Source organism: Stegostoma tigrinum, chromosome 40 (genome assembly GCF_030684315.1).
Source record: "Stegostoma tigrinum isolate sSteTig4 chromosome 40, sSteTig4.hap1, whole genome shotgun sequence".
Lineage (NCBI taxonomy): Eukaryota > Metazoa > Chordata > Chondrichthyes > Orectolobiformes > Stegostomatidae > Stegostoma > Stegostoma tigrinum.
The window spans coordinates 11,072,007-11,092,651 of record NC_081393.1 but is presented as its reverse complement, the minus strand read 5'-3'; the positions used below and the strand labels follow the sequence as shown (position 1 = coordinate 11,092,651).

The 20,645-nt window shown below is 42.1% G+C and overlaps 1 protein-coding gene across 1 annotated transcript in view; it reads left to right on the top strand.

The window, feature by feature from the left end:
* LOC125448024 (B-cell linker protein-like) overlaps positions 1-20,349 on the top strand; it is a 44,668-nt gene extending 24,319 nt beyond the window's left edge. The window contains exons 6-18 of the mRNA XM_048522947.2: positions 1,232-1,299; positions 3,426-3,498; positions 5,737-5,825; positions 5,913-5,955; positions 8,231-8,309; positions 9,429-9,459; positions 10,524-10,554; positions 11,810-11,888; positions 12,825-12,859; positions 15,657-15,703; positions 18,426-18,509; positions 19,033-19,188; positions 20,116-20,349. Of these exons, the coding sequence (XP_048378904.1) occupies positions 1,232-1,299; positions 3,426-3,498; positions 5,737-5,825; positions 5,913-5,955; positions 8,231-8,309; positions 9,429-9,459; positions 10,524-10,554; positions 11,810-11,888; positions 12,825-12,859; positions 15,657-15,703; positions 18,426-18,509; positions 19,033-19,188; positions 20,116-20,232 (932 nt within the window). The 3' untranslated portion in view covers positions 20,233-20,349. The remainder of the gene's footprint in view (positions 1-1,231; positions 1,300-3,425; positions 3,499-5,736; positions 5,826-5,912; positions 5,956-8,230; positions 8,310-9,428; positions 9,460-10,523; positions 10,555-11,809; positions 11,889-12,824; positions 12,860-15,656; positions 15,704-18,425; positions 18,510-19,032; positions 19,189-20,115) is intronic.
* Positions 20,350-20,645: the final 296 nt, after the last annotated feature.

The following is a 20,645-nucleotide window of genomic DNA, read 5'->3' as shown; positions in this document are numbered from 1 at the left end:
CATACCATGGCACAGTTCAGAACCTTCACTACATGCTTGCCCAAGAAGACAAAGACAGGTAGAATGTGCAAACTCCACAGAGACAGTCTCCTGAGGCTGGAACTGAACCCTGGGTCCCTGAGGTCGCAGTGCTAACCACAAAGCCACTATGTCATTTACCTGTAATAGATGGGGTTGACAGTCAGAATGTTTTTGTCCCCACAGTTGCAATGTCTAATACTACGGGACCTGCTTTGAAGGTGAAGGTGGAAAGTTCAAAGGAGATGTGAAGGGCAGGTTCTTTCCACAAAGAGTGGTAGGAGTCTGAAATATGCTGCTGGGGTGGTAGTGGGGGCAGATACAGTAGGGGCACTAATGGGACTTTTAGATAAGCACATGAACATTTCAGGAATGTTGGAAGGCAGAAGGGCGAGTCTAATTTGGTGTCATGTTGGGCACAACATCGTAGAGCGAAGGGCCGATTTCTATGCTGTACTGTTCCATGTTCTATGTTCTAAGAAATTTTGTTCCAAATGCCAAAGGTTGCTCCATCATGTCCTGTAGCTGCAAGGGCACATCCATTAACGCAGGGGGACCCAATCCTACTGTTTCCACTTAATGCCTCCCTGAGGCTCAAATAGTCTTCACAGAAAAATGGAAGTTTCAGAGACTATTTACAACTTTAAAAAAGATTTTGGCCATCACAAAGTTTCATTGAGACTGCAAAAACCAGAAGAATGCAATTTGTTGGGGTGGCTTTGGGCATAAGGCAGAAGAAAATGCATGTGACCCATACCCCATAACCACTTGTCAAGAAACCACGGTCTATGGTTCAGCAGAATCCCACTGTCCTCAGATTCAAGCCTATATTCCGAACATCCATGGCTTGGATTTTACTCAGATCCAAATTTCTTTCAGCCTTAATTTTTCGTCAGAATTTTTCAGAAATCCATTTATATTTGGAAAATACTTGTCTTTACGTTTTTTTACTTCATGTGGAGAAAAGCCCAACACAAATATTTTAAGAATACAGGCAGCAATAATTTGGTCAAGGCAGCGTTTATAACAAGCCATGCTCAAAGTAAAATGCTGCAAATCTGTCCCTTCCATCCCAGGCTGCCATTGAACACAACAACTAGTCAGTCACATGCTGACTGATGGCATTTGTAGCTGCCACATGCCCGTCTTCATAAACATCATTCCATTCACCTGAAAGATGCCTCTAGTCATTGTAAAACACTTACTGTTTCAGAAAGACAAACCAAGCCTTCAGCATTCATACCCAAGCCAGGACCTAGGCGGCCTGTACATCTCCCAAAGGTATGTTGAAACAACTAAAACACTACATTGCATTTTTGGAGAATGTGGCCAGGATGTCAGCTGGTAAAAATTGGGCATTAAATTGGGTGGCACTGTTGGAGGTTGTAGAAAGCCGACACTTAGATGACAAGGTGCAGAGCTGGATGAACGCAGCAGGTGAAGCAGCATCTTCGGAGCAGGATTTTCTGATCAGATTTTCTGATGAAGGGTCTAGGCCCGAAACGTCAGCCTTCCTGCTCCTAAGATGCTGCTTGGCCTGCTCTGCTCATCCAGCTCTGCACCTTGTTATCTCAGATTCTCCAGCATCTGGAGTTCCCATTATCTCTGATGCAACTTCCCTTCAGAACTAACTTTATTATCCAAGCACAAACCGTCATTTGGGAATTGGCTTCACATTGTCCCATTTTTAATAGGATCCACAAGGGTGAAGTTGGGAAGGCCAAGGAATCCTTTATCCCCTCCCTGCCTCTTAATTAAAGGCCCCTACCAACAAATTTGCCACAGATTTCCAACCACCAAATCACTAGAAATTGTGGCCTGCTGGTGTCATATAGTTCTCTGGTTTTTGCCAATACCTTATCTGTGTGGTTTGAGGCAGGGAACGAGACAGGCAAAAAAATTTGCCATAGTTTCTTTTAGTTACAAAAATGTAAAGAAGCCAGTCATCTTGGTGATTCATGGAATAATATTTGTTCTCTTGCTTTGCTGGCCCATCCCCAGTGTCCTTACCATTGGTTTCAGCACATGCTGTGTCTATCTTTCATTCTCTACAACAGGAATATCAGCAACTGCTATACCTCAAATAGTTCTCTGCCAGTTGTATACACTCTTGCCAGCATTATCTAATCATCTTACATCTTTATCAATCGTAGGTAAATTTTGTTGCTGAGCACAGATTCGTATTAGCCAAGAAAAACCTGGTTTCCAATTAACGGAACAACTTTCACATCACTGTACACAAGAATTATTTGAAGTCTATGCACCATGTATCACATCTGAACTTAATCCTGTTCTCTTCCAAATCTACAACCACATATTTTGCCGCGGTTACCAATCAGCAACAGCATTACTAAATAGTTTGAATTCAGTTTCTCCATAAAGTATGTTGAGAAAGTCAAGGCATTTTCGACTGCAACTGTGAATGAGATCAGCTAACTAAGCCCACTAAGAAGTAAATTTTGCATTTCTGCGACAATTTAACATGGTAAAACATTCCAAATGTTTTAATAGGAATACTGAAGGAAATTAAACATAGGTTCTATTAGAAACTATGTTGGGAGAGGCTAGTCAGAGAGGTGAGATTAAAGGAGGTGGAGAGGTTTAGGGGAAAATTTAAGAGTGAAGGGCTTTGACTGCCAGAGATTGACAGTGAAAATGAGGGATCCTCAAGAGGCACTGACAATCTCAGAGGGTTGGTGAGCTAAACATGGTCATCGTGGCTGATCTGATAATCCTCAACTTCACTTTAGTACCTTTTCCCCACTGATTCACTGACCGATTAAAATTTTGTCTGTCTCTGTCATGAATATTCTTGACCAAACAGCTTCTACAGCGCTTTACAGTAAAGAAGTCTATAGATTCACCTCCCTCTGAAAGAAGAACTCCTTCCCCTGAAATTATGCCCTCTATTCCTAGACTGTCCCCCAAAGGGAAACAACCTCTCTCCACCAAATGTGTCACACCCTCTTAGAATCTTATGTTTCAAAAAGGTCACTCCTCTTTGACCTGAACTCCAATGGGGAAAGGCTGAACATACTCAAACTCATTAGAAAATCCCTCCAAACCACAATTACTAAGTGAACCGCTCCAGTCTACTTTCAATGCCAGGAAAACGCTCCTTTGATGATTAGGCCAAAATTATTCACAATATTTTCGGTATTTCTTGCTGATTACCTCTTCCCATCTAACCCAAGTTCCTCTGTATCTCTGTTTCCCTCAAAAAAGCATGAAGCCTTTCTTTAAATGTGTCCAAATGTAGTAGTGTTCCAAGTGGCAGTACATACATTCTCATGCTGTCAGATTAAAACAGCTTGTCTAAAATTCCCTAATTGTTATGTTCTATAAATACTGTTATGTTCATTTATGAGCAGTCATGAGCTCCAATTTTTTACATTTTCTTGTTGCAGATCCAGAACACAAAATCAGAAAGTGATCCTGCCAGGGTGTATGGTCTATATATCGATCCCAACGCTGCCAAAGGTCATTTATTATTGATATATATTAATGTCTGATGAGAAGGGAGAAAGCTGAGCAAGGGTCAAAAATTCAAAAATTCTATCGGACCTAGTTACATGGACTCAGAGGAACAGGAATGGGTTAAAATAACGCCCATTAATTTCTTGCTACCATGAATGAAACTGGACGCTCCATATAAACAAAATAGCCACAAGATCAAGTGAGAGGCTAGGAATTCTACAGTGAGTAATTCATCCTCTAATTCCCCAACAGTTCAGATGGTTGCAGGTCCAACAACACTCAAGAAGCATGACACCATCCTGGACAAAGCAGCCCTGTGGCACCACATCCACAATACCCATTCCCTCCATCACTGACACAGTGCAAACCACCTACAAAACGCATTGCAGAAATTCATCAAAGCTCCTTACATAGCACCCTCCACACCCAAAACAGTACCATCTCAAAGGTCATAGAGAGCAGCTACATGGGAACACCACCATCTGCATGTTCCTCTCCAAGCCCCTCACCTTCCTGACTTGGAAATCCATTGTCATTCTTTCACTGTCACTGGATCATTTTGAAATTCCCTCCATATCACTGTTTTGGTCCACCGGCAGCACATTGAATGGAGCAGTTCAAAAGAATGGCTCACCACCATCTTTGCAAGGTCAACCAGGTATTGGCTACAGGTGCTGGTCCAGCCAATGGTGCCTGCATTCCCTAAACATTGAAAAAAAAGCTAATACTGAAACTTGGTCCATATTGTCGGCTGCCTGGACACTTACCTGACCACTGCCTCACTAACACATACAAATCAGGGCGCCATGCTGCTCTAAGTACCTCAGCAGTATTGTAACTGGCCACTAAGTTAAGTGCCATTGTGGTCAGCCCCCATGAATAATCTGGAGCAGTAGGAGTTTTCTTGCCCCATATGATAGTGTCTCTGGAACAGTTGACCCTAATTTTCAATGTTCTTGAATACCCAGCCAGTGGACATAGTTTATCTTTACCTACCCTATTTTTTCCTATCTTGAAAATGTCCATCAGATCACACCTTAACCTTCTAAATCCAAGAGATAACAGGCCTAATTTGTATGATCTCTTGGCATAACAACCCCAGATGTCCAAATTTCATTCTTGTCAACCAACACTATATTCTCTCCAAGGCCACTATATCCTGAGATGTGGTGTCCAAATCTGTTCACAGTACTCGAACTGAGGTCTACCCAGGGTTTGGCATAACTGCAGTCTAAACTTTGTATCTTTATACTCTAGTCCTCCAGATGTAAAGTCCAGTATCCCATTAGAGCCTTTTTGACTATTTTCTCAATCTGTTTGTGACATTTTAAATATCAGTGCAGCTGAGCCCCCAAGTCTGTTTGGACAGCCACCGTAGTTAACTTAATACCATATAGAAAGTATCCTTTTTTAGTTCAAAATGAATAACCTCACCGCGACTGCTTAGTTTAGCTGTAAATGACCTGGGTTTTCTGAACTATTTTCAGGGATGAACTTGAATGGTGGGATCTAGGTTATATTCAAAGTGGGCGAGTAGCAGGTGAAAGCAATGGAATATTAACATAGCCCAGGACAAAAATACAGTAATAGGGTTTTGATGCTCCCACACCTGGGATCACCACCAAAGAACAAATTGTCCAACTTTTTCCCTCAATGTGTCCATTGCCGACAGCATCACAAATGAGCACGATTCTCTGCTTAAGATAACAAAGTGTGGAGCTGGATGAACACAGCAGGCCAAGCAGCATCTCAGGAGCACAAAAGCTGATGTTTCGGGTCTAGACCCTTCATCAGAGGCCGGAAACGTCAGCTTTTGTGCTCCTGAGATGCTGCTGGGCCTGCTGTGTTCATCCAGCCTCACATTTTATTATCTTGGATTCTCCAGCATCTACAGTTCCCATTATCACATGATTCTCTGCTTGTCAACATCTGCACAAATACACTTTTTAGCAAAGGTTGTGTCTACTAATTCAGAGCGAAAACATGAATTACTTGTTCCCCTCCTTAATTCAACAATGCCTCAGACAAACTGAAGGGTCCCAATGCTGCTCCTAACCGAAACGAACAAAATCAACACAGAATGAAGATTGAAACTGAACTACAATGGTCTGTAAACCTCCGTTACTCTCTGCAGGGCAAAGGGGAAACCCATTTAAGTTGAACTCATCTGAGTTTAAAAAACTTCTACGTAATGCTGCAGAAAATTGGAACTCTTGCATCTGACATGTTCTGTTCTCTCAGGTCCTCCAATGAACAAAGCTGTTGAAGATACTTCCCCAACTCTTCCGCCACGTACCCACAGAAAAGCTCAGTTGTTAAATCCACAGAAGGTACCTTTGCTTTTTTTGTGTTTTTCAACTTATGGCGGCTCAGTGTCTTAAACTTGTCTGTTGCTGACTGCTCTCTATTCTACACAGGGTGTCAGTGATGGTGAATACTTGGAGCTTAACTGCAAAGAGAGTGAGTAAACTTCAATTCACTTTCTTTAAAACTGTGGTTAGAGTCAGCAAAATCCACATAATACCTTTCTTCAAGCTGTCTCCTCTTGTTGATATGTGCATTTAAAAGCCAGTTGGAGCAGTTTTCCCCCTGAAATTGTCAGCTGTCAAATATGGGAGGAAGACTGATAAATGCGACATTTTTTACATCTCACCTGAAGAAAGGAAGGCGACATGATACATGAAACCATAGACCAGTTAGAGTCATAGAATACAATTCCGACAATATGGAAGCAGGCCATTCAGCTATTCAAGTCCACACTACCGCTCTGAAGAGTATCACACCCAGACCCACCACCCTACCCTATCCCTGTAACCCTGCATATCCCATGGCTGATCCATCTAGCTTTCACATCCCTGGACACTATGGGACAATTTAGCACAGCCAATCCACCCTAACCTGCAAATCTTCAGACTGTGAGAGGAAACCGGGGCATTCGGAGGAAACCCACACAGACACAAGGAGAAAGTGCAAATTCCACACAGACAGTTGCTTGAGGCAGGAGCTGATCTGCTAATCACTGAGCCTCCCTGCCGCAGTTAGCTTTAATCTGACACTCAGAAATTGCTAGGATCCATTATAGTGTAAGTAGCAGCAGAACGAGGAGAAAGTCATTATAAAATCCAGCCTCCGCTTGGGGTCCCCAGCATCATGGATTACAGCCTTGAGGCAATTTACTCCACATGATCTTAATGTAGAAATAGGAGCAGGAATAGGCCATTTTGCCCCTTAAACAAGCTTGACATTCAACAAGATCACGGCTGATATCCCATAAGCTTCAAGTTCTCTTTTGTGCCAGCTCAGCACAGCAGTTGATTTCCTAACAGTTCAGAAATCTATCTTCCACCTCTTTAAATACTTTCAGTGATCTAGCCTCCACAACTCTCCAAAGGTGAGAATTTCAGACATTCATTACCCTCTGGAAGGAGAAATTTCTTCACATCTCACTTTTAAATGCATGTCTGTAGCTGTGTATCCGAGTTTGAGTTTCCCCACTAATGGAAACATCTTCTGAACATCTCCCCTGGAGAGACTGCTCATACTCAATTACGCTTTAATAAGACTCTCACTCGCCCTTCTAAAATCAAATGAATAAAGGCCTAACCTTAATGTTCTAATGACATCAAAGAATATTAGAACAAGTAATAGGAGTCGGCTATGTTGTCCTGTTGATATGCTCACTCATTCGTGAGAAAAATGAGAAGTTGTTTCCCTAAAGGATACAACATCTTAAAGGCTTGGTAGGGCAGGTTCTGACAGAATGTTGCTCCTCATTGGGGTATCAACATCTAGGGACCAGAGAGAGACAGTTAAGGGCGGATTTCTTCTCTGAGTGAATTAATCATGGGTTTATTGATCGGACAGCAATAGAGATTGGGATTATTGAATGTATTCATGTTCGGGTGAATAGATTTTTGATTGCCAAGAAGCTACATATAAATAAACGCAGAATACTGGACAAATTCAACAGGTCATGCAGCATTTGTGTAGAGAGAGACAAAGTCAATGTTTTGCATCAAGCATGGCTCTTCCATACTTTCAGTTCTGAAGAAATCAAATCCTTGGTTAAGGACAGAGAAGCAGAGATGGGGTAACAATCAGATCTAAGTGGATGGTTTGAGGGGGTCAGATTCTCCCTGCAGTTTTTATTTCTTTTGTTACCACAATAGTGATCTTAGTCTTCCAGCATTGGAAACTGGAGAGCATACTGGATGGTCAAGAAAATTTAGCATGGAAATCAGAAGAGACCTGATTCTGATTCCCCACCACTGCAGTCATGAGAAGTCACAGTGGTAATGAGTGAAGGTTAATGAGGTCAGGAGAGCTGTTAGGATCTACCTGGGTTTTCTGATGAACGTCTGTCAAAGCTTAGTTACTAGACTTGAATGAACAATGACCATTTGACACGTTGTTGTCAGCCACTGAGCTCGAGGAATGCAACCCTGGAAAAGAATCAGTTCTTTCAAGTCAGGAGGGGACAACAATTGGGATCAAACATATAAAATAAATTGTAGTTTTCAACTGATGGAAGCTCAGTGTCTTAAACCTGTCAGTTACTGACTGCTCTCTATTCTGCACAGGCTATCAGTGATGGTGAATACTTGGAGCTTAATACTGTTTTGCTGCTTTGTGGATAAGATAGGTTTTTTTTCTATCCATGCTGAGACAGGAACTCTTGACATTTCATTTTTTTTTACTATATTGCATATTTCACCTATCTTGTCTTTCTTCACAGCCAGCGGAAGTAAAAGTTTACTGGAGTCCAGATTGCAACCTCCAATTCCTCCACGAAGTGCAAATCTACCAAGTGCAGCGTAAGTGAAGTCCATCAGTCAAAAAGCAAAACTTGTGCATGTATTTATATCACACTTTTCACAAGCCATTGTGTCATAAAGTGCTCTGTGGCCAATTACTTTTTATGTGTAGCTCCTGATGTTGTGTCAGAAATGTGGTAGTATATTCCAAGTGAGGCTGCACTAACATTTTGTACAGTTGCAGCATGACATCACGGCTCCGGAACTCAATCCCTCTACCAATAAAACCTAACACACCGTAAGCCTTCTTAACAGCACTATCAACCTGGGTGGCAACTTTCAGGGATCTATGTACATGGACACCGAGATCCCTCTGCACATCTAGGGTTCCATAGGCAGTAACGAAATAAATGAGTCAGTTGCTGTGGTTTTACTGATGTTGTTTGAGGCAAAAATATTGCCCCAGACTCCATGGTTCTTCTCAGAACTGGTGTTTCGGGATTTCTTTATGTTTACTTCAGACAGCAGTTGGATCTTGTTTTAACATCTCACACAATGGAGTACGTTCAATGGTCCAGTCAAGTGTCCCAATGTTAGCTGAGGTTTTCTGCCAAGATTGTGATACATTAGCTTTGAAGGATGTGAGTTTGCGCGCTGAGCTGGAAGGTTAGTTTTCAGACGTTTCGTCACCGTTCTAGGTAACATCATCAGTGAGCCTCCGGTGAAGTGCTGGTGTTATGTCCCGCTTTCTATTTATCTGTTTAGGTTTCCTTGGGTTGGTGACGTCATTTCCTGCGTTGGTGATGTCATTTCCTGTTCTTTTTCTCAGAGGATGGTAGATTGGCTCCAAATCAACGTGTTTGTTGATGGAGTTCCGGTTGGAATGCCATGCTTCTAGGAATGACATCACCAACCCAAGGAAACCTAAACAGATAAATAGAAAGCGGGACATAACACCAGCACTTCACCGGAGGCTCACTGATGATGTTACCTAGAATGGTGACGAAACGTCTGAAAACTAACCTTCCAGCTCAGCGAGCAAACTCACATCCAGAACCTCAACCTGAGCTACAAATCTTCTCAAAACTCGCTATTAGCTTTGAAGGTCCACACCTGATTTTCAATGCTTGCATTCCTCCTGAATACTGGATTCAAAATAAAACATGTATTTTCTTGCAGGACAAAGCCTCCTGTTCCATTTGGGAAACCAGTGAGTACTGCCATTGCTTTGCATACAATGAGCAATTCAGTGAAGATTGCAACTGAGGTTGGATTTAGTGCAGCAGTAGGATGTGACAATCCATGGCCCAAGCTGTAAGCTGCAGGTTTCAGACCAGGTTGGAGTTATGTTTACAGTTTGGTGGGAAAGACAAAAATGACCCAAGTTGCCACCAGGATTCAGGCCAGGGGTTGAAAAGACGATTGTTCGGCTGATTGGGCGAGGTGCAACTGTCATTTGGCAAAACAAAAGTTTCAAGAATAAATTTGGGGAATATCAATCAGATCATCAGATCAGAAAGGAAAGAACAAGTTATTTATTTTCAGGAAAATCATTGAGAGCCTGATCCAAAGCAACATTCCCAAATTTCTTCTTTACATGTGCAAAAAGTTCTCTCTTGTGTACTTGCATCATTTATGGCTTCAATTTGGAATTCCAAACTTGATTTTTACATTAGTCCACATTCCACGCCAACTCTTTTAATCAGAATTGCTTCTGATATTTTCGATTTCTAATTCTGTCTCCAACAACTTTCCAGAGGTCTATTTTTGAAGGTGCTGAAGTGGTCCCAATATTTCAGTCCAATGGTCAATCTGAGCATGTCAGCCTAAACAGTGGGAATGAGCAAGTTACTGGTCCACAACTGTCTGCCGAAATTATGCACGTGCTCACTTACTCATGCAGAAGGAACTTTTCATCTGGATATTTGGAGCAACAATCGTGTCTGTTACTCCTTGTCTGTACCAAATAATGCTGAGCAACATAGTGCCATTTTGTCTAATGAGCATGAATCAGAGACAGAGCCTGGAATTTTTCTGACTGTATACAATAACAAATTAATGCGTTGACTTGGGCTGGCCTAATCAGCTGTGCCAGTAAGTAACATTGTTATCTCTTCTCTGAGTTACAGGGCTGTGCAGATGTAATTCGGCATCCGCCCCTTTGCTGCAAACTGAGTGGTTGGACAAGTTTTGATTTTTGGTGACTAAATGCATACACATGTGAAAAATAGATTGTGCTGTCTACGTTTCATATTGGTATTATTTCTTCCACAGCATCCTCACAAAACTGTGCCATCGCCAGAAGGTAGGTAGTTGCATTTCAAATCTTTAATAATTTAAGCACAGCTTTAATGTCAACAGACTGGCATGCCTGCCATTAATACAGATTGAAATTTGCATATGCTGCAATAGGATCGACTACTAACATCAAAAACATTATTCTTTAATCTGGGTCATTAAAAAGACTTCATTTTCAGGTACAAAAAACAGAAATTGCTGGAAAAGCTCAGAAGGCCTGGCAGTTTCTGCGTGGGTTTCTGCTGGGTGCTCTGGTCCAAAGATGTGCATGTTTGGTGGATTGGCCATGCTAAATTACTCTTAGTGTTGAGGGATGTGTAGGTTAGGTTCATTAGCCGCAGGAACTGCAGGATAGAGTAGCGGGATGAATCTGGGTGGGATGCTGTTTGTAGGGTTAGTGTAGACTTGTTGGCCTGAACTGCTTGTCTCCACACTGTGGGGATTCTATAAAAACAAAGAAATCAGAGATCATGTTTCAGGTCCAGTGACCCTTCCACAGAACATCCTCAGTTCTTTTGGTTTTCATTTTCAGGTTTATTGTCAACTGAATATTCACAGGGCAGACCAAGGTCAGCTCAAAACAGCTGGGCCCCGTGAAAATGAGAACTCAAAATTCATTCCATTTTTTGAGGAGGTTCTAATCATAAATCTCAGTGTGGTACAATCAGCAAATCATTAACAGACTGATGAAAATTAACCCATTCGTCACATCACTCAAGTGTAAATAAATTAAGGATTGTGTGCCACGGGTATTTGCTGAGTTCTGACAACAGTGTTCAGAACTGCAGAAGAAAAGTTTAGAGATCGTGCAGATGCCGGAGAATCTGAGATAACAAGGTGTAGAGCTGGATGAACACAGCAGGCCAAAGCAGTGTCAGAGGAACAGGAAGGCTGACTTTTCAGACCTAGACCCTTCTTCTTACCATTTCTGAAGAAGGGCCTAGGCCCAAAACGTCAGCCTTCCTGCTCCTCTGACACTGTTTGGCCTGCTGTGTTCATCCAGCTCTACACCTTTTTATCTTAGAAGAAAAGTTTACTTTTCTTTTCCAAAATAAATGTAGTTCACATTTGCGTTCCAAACACATCATGCACCCAGTTGAAGAAGCTGAATTTCTGAAGAAGGGCCACTGAATCTGAAATGTTAACTCTGCTTTCTCTCCATGGGTGCTGTCAGACCAGCTGAGTCTTTGCAGCAATTTCTGTTTTGTTTCTGATTTGCAGTTCTTTTTCTAATGAATCTAATTGCATGTTCTGTGCAACAGAAATGCCAACTCCACCTGCAACTTCCAGACTCAATCAAACTAAATTCAATCTATTTATACCAACTCCATTCATCCAGAGGTAGGTGAAATTTTTTTTTTGGATTTTCAAATAATTCCAATTGAAGAGACATGAGCTGTTTCACTGGTTAGAAAAGAAAATCTGGTTTTAAAACAGTTGGACAGCTTCAAGATAGATGAGGTACTTGGTCCATCAACTAGACTCAGGACAGCTCCTCAGCATAACATATGTGCTGAGAAAAATGTTTGCCCAGGATTGAACAACAGGTTGTCCTCTTTATTGCTGTAAATGTTTTGCAACAAACAACTTTTGTTTGGTATCAGAGATAATGGGAACTGCAGATGCTGGAGAATTCCAAGATAATAAAATGTGAGGCTGGATGAACACAGCAGGCCAAGCAGCATCTCAGGAGCACAAAAGCTGACGTTTCGGGCCTAGACCCTTCATCAGAGAGGGGGATGGGGAGAGGGAACTGGAATAAATAGGGAGAGAGGGGGAGGCGGACCGAAGATGGAGAGTAAAGAAGATAGGTGGAGAGAGTGTAGGTGGGGAGGTAGGGAGGGGATAGGTCAGTCCAGGGAAGACGGACAGGTCAAGGAGGTGGGATGAGGTTAGTAGGTAGATGGGGGTGCGGCTTGGGGTGGGAGGAAGGGATGGGTGAGAGGAAGAAACGGTTAGGGAGGCAGAGACAGGTTGGACTGGTTTGTTTGAACCGCTTTCCACTACTACTTTCAAAACTCAAAAGGCTCCTTCATGACAGATCAAATGTTTAGATGGGACAAGGCAGCCTGTTTCACAGGGATTCAGTCTGAGGTGCATCACTGTGGACCTGCTGATGAGATACCCAGACTTTTCAACAGGTCAGCAGCGTGCATCAGCTGGGGTGGCTGCATTTACTGCCTAAATTAGGACATCCTCTCACCTTTCTTTTCTTTCAATCAAATATAGTGACCTTATGCTACTGATCCTTTTCAACTTATGTATTTTTGTTTGCAGTGTTCCCTCTCGAAGCCTGCCAGAAGAATCTGGAAGTGAGTGCAACGAGATTGCACAAATTACAAAATGTCGAATACACAGAAACACATGGAACTTGGAGGATGGGGAGGGAAAAGAGAACCGAGGCTTGCAATGAATTGTCCGGTTGGATTTTTACTTCTCACTCGCCTAGTTCCAGTTCAGAGGGTCACTGAGTCATACAGAATGGAAATGGACCTGTCGGTCCAACTCGTCCCTGCCGACAGACATCCCAATCTGACTGAGTCCCATTTGCCGACATTTGGCCAATATCCCTCTAAACCCTTCCTATACATTTCCCCTTCCAGATACCTTTCACATGTTGCAAATGTACTACCACATCCTCTGGCAAACCAGTCCAAATACGCACCACCCTCAGCGTGGAAAAGTTACCTTACCGTCCCTTTTTAAATCATTCCCCTCTCAGCTTAAACCTAAGCCCTCTAGTTTCAGACTCACACACCCTCGGAAAAAGACACTGGATCTTCACCTTATCCATTCTGATCATGATTTTATAAACCTCTATAAGGTCACCCCTCAGCCTCCAACGCTCCAGGGCATTTGGAACTTCAGCATCTGGTAACATTATTCAATTTTAGATGAACACAAAATGAGCTAGGAACCAATGTGGAAAATGCTATGCTCTCAAATTTATCATTTCAAGTCTTGAAATGGATCATTGATTCATCAGCACCTTAAAGAAAATGCGGCAGCCAATGCATCACAGAGCCAAGAAGATCAGTTTGGATGTCAAGTGCCATTTCTTTCAGTCGTGTGATAGCTGACCTGTACGTCAACTGTAAAATTGCTAGCTCCCATCAACTAATATTGCGTGGTGCAGTGCTAAGCCAAATAAACTCATTGGTCCCAGGTTCAATCCCTGCTCTGCTCAGAGTTAATTGATCTTAGCCAGCTCAGCAATTGTTGTGGGGGTTCCCTGTTGTGGAAGAATACAAACAGTGCTTAACAAGGAATAGAAGCAGATTAGACCATTCAGTCCCTTAAGGCTGTCCTGCCATTCAACGTGGCCATGGCTGATCCGATCATAACCTCAAATCCTTATTCCTACCTCTCCTGATAATCTTTACTCCTTGGTAAGAATTGATCCATCTGTCCTTTGTAAAGACCCTATGTGTTGATTTCATTTTTTTAAAATTGAGATCTGAAATGGGCAAGCACTGCTTTAAAAAACAAGGATTGTTGCATTTTTCAAAAGCAAGTAAGCTGGCACTCATTGTGAGTGCTGTTTTCCCTGCTGCATGTTGGAGCAGTGTAAAGGGAAGGTACGTAGATGAACTGGAGCCAAGAGATATCTATGAATTGAGCTTTTGACAGTAACAAATGGTTGATTGGTCTGTGGACTTGAGACCAGCTCCCTTTCAGAAATATCTTCTGCCTTCCAACAAATGTGTGATTGGCTCCCAGCTCACTGACCACCTTGGGGGCTGTGTGATCTTTGAAGGAGATGCCATGGGATCTCGATAAGTGCAGGAGTTGACTCTTTACTCTGCAGTAAATACCACCTCAAGCATGAAGAAAGCCAGTTCATTTTCCCCTCACAAGTTGCTCTGAGCTGTGGCTATTAACCAGGAAGCCTCAGGCTCTAGAAATGTAAACCAGCTACCTGGCACCTTCTGAAAACAGGTCAAGTAGCTGGGCAATGAAAATCAAAGAGGAGCACACCTTGAAAAGCCAAAAGGACAGTTTTAGTAAACAGGGGCCACTGAACCGCTTTCCCAATCTTTCCCTCCACCCATCACTGACATGTTTTTATTTCCAGACTTTATCTGTCGAGATGTGTGTGCATATGTGCATGCAGATGGGTGTTGACGAAAGAGGGAGAGTTTTAACCTGTAGATCTAAGTTGACAGTCAATAATTGTTTACCTGTAGCTAGAATCTATTCATTTGCAATGAAGAGCTATTCTTGTTCAGTGCAAAAACATGGTCCAAAAGAGAGATAAATTGTAAATTTTAAGAAGTTTTGAATTTTTGCAAAGATTCTGACAACATTGGGGCTTCATTTCCAGTGCTACTCTAGAAGCTTAACGGCCTCAAAAATCATTCAAACTCTGCTTCCACTGCCTTTCAGGACTTTCTGAAAAAGAAATTTTCACCCTGTCTCAAGTGTTAAACAGTGAACGCAAGTTCTCAATTCTCCCACAACAGGAAACATCCTCACCATATCAACACAATCATAAGCATTTGGGATCTTACATACTTCAATCAAATCACTTCATACTCTTCTACATAACAACAAATGCAGGCCTACCCTGCCCAATCTTTTTCCATGAAGCAACTGTTCCACTCCATAAATTCGCCTGATAGACCTTCTCTGAAATTGACATCTTCCAACTAAGTGACATCTTTCCATAAATAAATGACCAATATTAAACACCATACTCCAAATGTGGTCTCAGATTGGAGGATCCCCTTCATAAGGAATTAGAGGGCTCCGAAGAAAACGGCAAAATATTGCAAGTCCACAAAATTGATCCAAATTTATCCAAGAGATTTACAAATTGACCTTCCTGAAGTATGAGCTAGCTTGGCCAGCATGGCAGAACAATGACAGAGCTGCTAATGGCTTTGTGAATAAGCTCCATCCTTCTCTCCCTTTTAACTGTTTTCATATTTGTGCAAATTCATTGAACAAAAGTAACTCTTCTGCCAGTTCATAATTCCAGAAACCAGTCTCACAGGAAAACAGCATGTCATATCGGGGTCAACGGTAGTGTTTCAAAGCACAAAATCACACACGAATAAACAACTGAGCATGTTGCTGTCCTTCAATCTATTTTATTTTCACTGTCAGGGAAAACAAGCATTGGAATGATATCTTCATCGAGTATGTTTCCAGAGGTGGGTGTTCACAGTTACCTGTTTTTCAGTTATGATGCTCCTTGTCTCTTCTTGCAGTGAATGCTATGGGCACTCCTCCTCCATTCCTAAATGTGTATGGTCACATATAAGGTGTAATCATAAGGCACTCTTCAGGGCAATCTTGTGCAAAAAAACTACAAAGAAGTTAAAATGTTTTGTAATCCAGGAATAGGAATCACCATTAAAATAGATTTATATTCAAAAGGGTTTTGGCGAAAGGAATGAACAGCAAGGAGAGGATTAGGGGAATTATGGCTAAAAGCAGAGAAGTGGAAAAGCACATGCCTGCCTTTATGGAGGTAAGATATTACCACAGACTGGTTGAACCAAACATCGGCTCAGCATTGTAATTTCTACAAACCCTCCTCTGTAGACAGACTACATTTAATTCCTGAGATACAAATGTTGCAGCTGGAGATATAAATTCATCCCACCAGCTACAAAAAAAACTTATATTTGACAACAAGGCCAGTCGTTTCTAAATTCTGCAATCCAGTCTGTTGCCTCAAGGTTATCTTCCTGAGACTGAATGAACTGTGGATGCTGTGAATCGGGAACAAAAGCAAAGTTGCTGGAAGAGCTCAGCAGGTCTGGCAGCATCTGTGAAGGATAAAAAACAGAGTTAACGCTTCGGGTCCGGTGAGGAAGGGTCACCGGACCCAAAACGTTAACTCTGTTTTCTCGTCCACAGATGCTGCCAGACCTGCTGAGCTCTTCCAGCAACTTTGTTACTGTATCTTCCTGAGGGACTGTCCAAAAGGTACAATGCAATATCCTAAGCAACAGAAAAGACCAGCATTATTAAATTTGAAACTGAATCTCCACTATTAACTCTTGCAGAACAAAAAATTCTTAAAGTTAAGATGATAGTTTGAATGAAGAATTTGCAAATACTTACAATATTCTTCAAGGGCATTAACGGAGCTGAAACTCCTTTTCCACTCAGAGATAAGACATCCACTTGTATTCTCGGTGTATATCGAATTATAGAGCTGTACACATGGAAACAGACGGGTCAGTCTAACCCATCCATGCCACTCAGATATCCTGAATTAACCTAGTTCCATTTGGCCCATATCCCTCTCTACCCTTCCTATTCATGTCCCCATCCAGATGTCTTTTAAATGTTGTAACTGTACCAGCCTCCACCACGTCCTCTGGCAGCTCATTCCATACACGCACCACCCTCTGTGTGAAAAAGCTGCCCCTTAGGTCCCTTTTAAAATCTTTCTCCTCTCTCCTGAAACCAATGCCCTCTAGTTTTGGACTCAGCTACCCTGGGGAAAAGATCTCAGCTGTTCACCCTCTCTTTACACCATGTGATTTTTTTAAACCTCTTTCAAGTCACCCCTCAGACTCCAATGCTCCAGGAAAAATAGCCCTAACCTATCCAGCCTGTACTTGCAGCTCAAACCCTTCAACCCTGGCAACATCTTTGTATATCTTTTCTGAATGCTTTCAGCTTTCACAACATCCTTCCAAAAGCAGGGAGACCAGAACTGCATGCAATACTCCAAAAGTGGCTTAACCAATGTCCTGTACAGCTGCAACTCCTGTACTGGCCAATAAAGGCAGGCATACCAAACCCCTGCTTTGCAATCCTGTCGAGCTGTGACTCTACTTTCAAGGAACTACAAACCTGCACCTTGAGGTCTCTTTGTTTTGCAAAACACCCCCAGGGCCTTAATATTAAATGTATAAGTTTTGCCCTGATTTGCCTTTCTAAAATGCAGCACCTCACACTTATCTAAATTAAACTCAACTTTTCTGAATGCTTTCAACTTTCACAACATTGTTCCAAAAGCAGGGAGACCAGAACTGCATGCAATACTCCAAAAGTGGCTTAACCAATGTCCTGTACAGCTGCAACTCCTGTACCCACTGAACTGGCCAATAAAGGCAGGCATACCAAACCCTGCTTTGCAATCCTCCTCGGTCCATTGGCCATTCTGATCAAGGTCCCATTGTCCTCTGAGATAACTTTCTTGGCTGTCCATGACACCACTAATTTTGAGAGTTCAGCTTCTTTGCAAAAAATGCTTTGTTTTTTTGAGTGACCTTTTTATGAAATTTCCATGCCTCAAATGTAAAACATTATGGAATTGATTGAATGTTTTTATTTTATTTTAACACCATCCAATGATGCTCCAAGGCAATCAAGCTCCACCACAACCTTTGTCAATTTCACAAGGACCACTTTGATCAGTATTCCAATGAGCTACCTTTCATTGTGCTTCCCAACTCCAAATGCACTCCTCCTCCTTCGTACAACCTCATCTCGCTGTGACCAAAAGTTAGGAAGGCTCTGATTCAAATTCAGTCTATTCCAGTACTACTCAATGATAGAATAAATGGCTTGTCATGGTCCTTCTCCCATTTCAATTCTGGTGGCAAATGCACTTTTCGATGTTTCCCTTTTACCTCAGCATCTTAATTTGCAAAATATGATCAATAACACTAGTGATGGTGCTGAGGTGTCCATGAAACTTTGTGTTACCTCTCCTGCTGATTAAACGTGACTATAAATGGTTTGTTTTTTCTCCTTACTTCCATTCCCAATGTACCTTTCAACATTAGTTGATTGGTCACCATGTATATTTGACTCTGACTTCAGGAGGTTGATAGCATGAATTTTACACTCCTTTCAAACCTGCAAGTTCCACACAAGAAATAAAGACATTTCATGGGCATGTTTTCACAGACGACCAATTTATCAAGCAAATCTTGGTACGCAAGCAAATGTGATCGGAAGACAGCAGAAGCTGCGTTACATGAAAATGGCAAGGTGATCACCATATAATCTTAACCCTTTTTGTAGATGTCTTCTTCAAAAACCTCTGTTTGTACTGTCTGTGCACAGTCTGTAAGTTTGATTAATATCACTAAATGGCCAAACTTTTCATCCTTAACAAAGTGACAAAGGGCCAAATCAGCAGCATGGTTTGTTTCGAATCTAATTGAACTTTTTCCTGACTTCCTCATTCTGCATTTTATAGGTTATGTTTCCACTCTTATTGACCTGCCTTAGCCCTGGTCTTCAGTCCTCCTCCCAACATGCTTTCACTGAAATGGATCACACCATTTTCTAAGTTCACTCGTTAACCCTTAAAATTATACTGCGTCCAGCGTTTCTTTCCTTCTGATAAAAAAGCTAGCTTTTAAAATCCCTGAGCATCAGCTTCTGTTCTGACTGACACACTGATCTGACTTGTTCACTCAGCTTTCTCCAGTGAAATGGAACCGAGTCAATGCAGGCAACTGGCCAAGACAGATGTGCACCTTTAATATGTGAGCTTCTGAAATTTTAGGATGGGGCTTTCCTCGTGAGACCTAGTTCAGGATGTGACAAGAACCAGCCTTACACCCTGGCAGTGTTGTACCGAAGAAAAGTTTACAACATTCCCATTCGCCTCAATGAATCCGGGAAGCAATACGTCCTTGGAAAGGAGAAGACAGGAGAGCGGGTGAGTACAAGCTGTGAGTACATGTCTCTTTACACTCTCCACAGAAACTAACATGTGGAGGTGCTGGTGTGGACTGGGGTGGACAAAGTCAGAAATCACATGACACCAGGTTATAGTCCAACAGTTTTACTTGAAAACACAAGCTTCAGGTGAAGAAGGACTGAGGCTCTGAAAGCTTGTGTTTTCAACGAAACCTGTTGGACTATAACCTCTGTTAGACAGAGGATCTTGATCGGCACAGGCTTGGAGGGCCGAAGGGCCTGTTCCTGTGCTGTAGGTTTCTTTGTTTCTTTGTTATAATCTGGGGTCGTGTGATTTCTGACTTTGTCCACAGAAACTGAAAGCAGGCACATGAACTGGGAGTACTTTCTGTATCAATGGCTAGTTTCACAAGGTCAGGTTGCTCAGTGTCATGCTTATTGTTGATTACTTTAAGCGTTCCGGGCAGGTGTTGGCTCAGTGGTATTATTGTTAATCCAGAAACACAGGGAATATCCTGAGTTTGGACATATTGTGGAATTTGAACTCAGTAAAAATCTGGGATGAAGACCCCGTTGCTGATCACGAAACCACTGACAATTCTGATCAGTACTGCTCACGATGTTTCCAGTCCAGACTCAGTATAACACAGACACTGGTGGAAGAAAAGCCAGGCAAAACATCAATGAATTATGGAGAAATTTAGCGAAATGAACAGTAGAAAGGAATTAAAGAAACTGTTAAATATGTTCTTTGCATGAAATAAGTTAAAAATTTCGGGATACTGATGGAACACCTTGCCTTTTCTTGCTCCTGAGGGTATTTTACAGTTTTACCATCTGAAAGGATCATAGTTCACATCTATCAGTGTTTAATAATGTTTTTTCTAACCTTTTGCTCTCATGTAGTTGCTCCTGATGCTGTCTCCTTTTTTGATTTATGCTGCAGTGGTTTCACAGTGTCGAAGGAATGATTGACTACCATCAACAGAAATCACTGATCCTGATTGACAAGCAGAACAACACAAAGGACTCAACCTTGTTGCTTCAGCCAGTCCGATTGTGAACAACCTGGAATCTTGCCAAGGTGAACTCAGCCTTGTCTCATATAAAATCTGGGTGTGCCAGCTCAGTTCTGCAGGAACAGTGCGTCACCGATCAATCCCACAACCATGTAGAAAACCAAGCCTAGGGGTGCACAGGCATTTGAACTAAAGTACCTCTGCTGTGATATGTTATTCACACGCCTGAAAAGTCTCTTTTTCAAAAAAAAGTCTCTCTCTTTCTGCAGTATTTATTTTTGAACGAGTTTGTTTGTGACGTTCCCTTCCGCATCCAGAGCTACTGCGACTAACTGTCCTGCCTCCAACAACCCCCTTGCTGAAATCAGCAAAACTCAGCAGAGCTGGGACTGAATGGAGGGCTGTTTTCCACACTGCATATCAGCTGTCAATTGCCTTGACTAACTGAGATATCAAG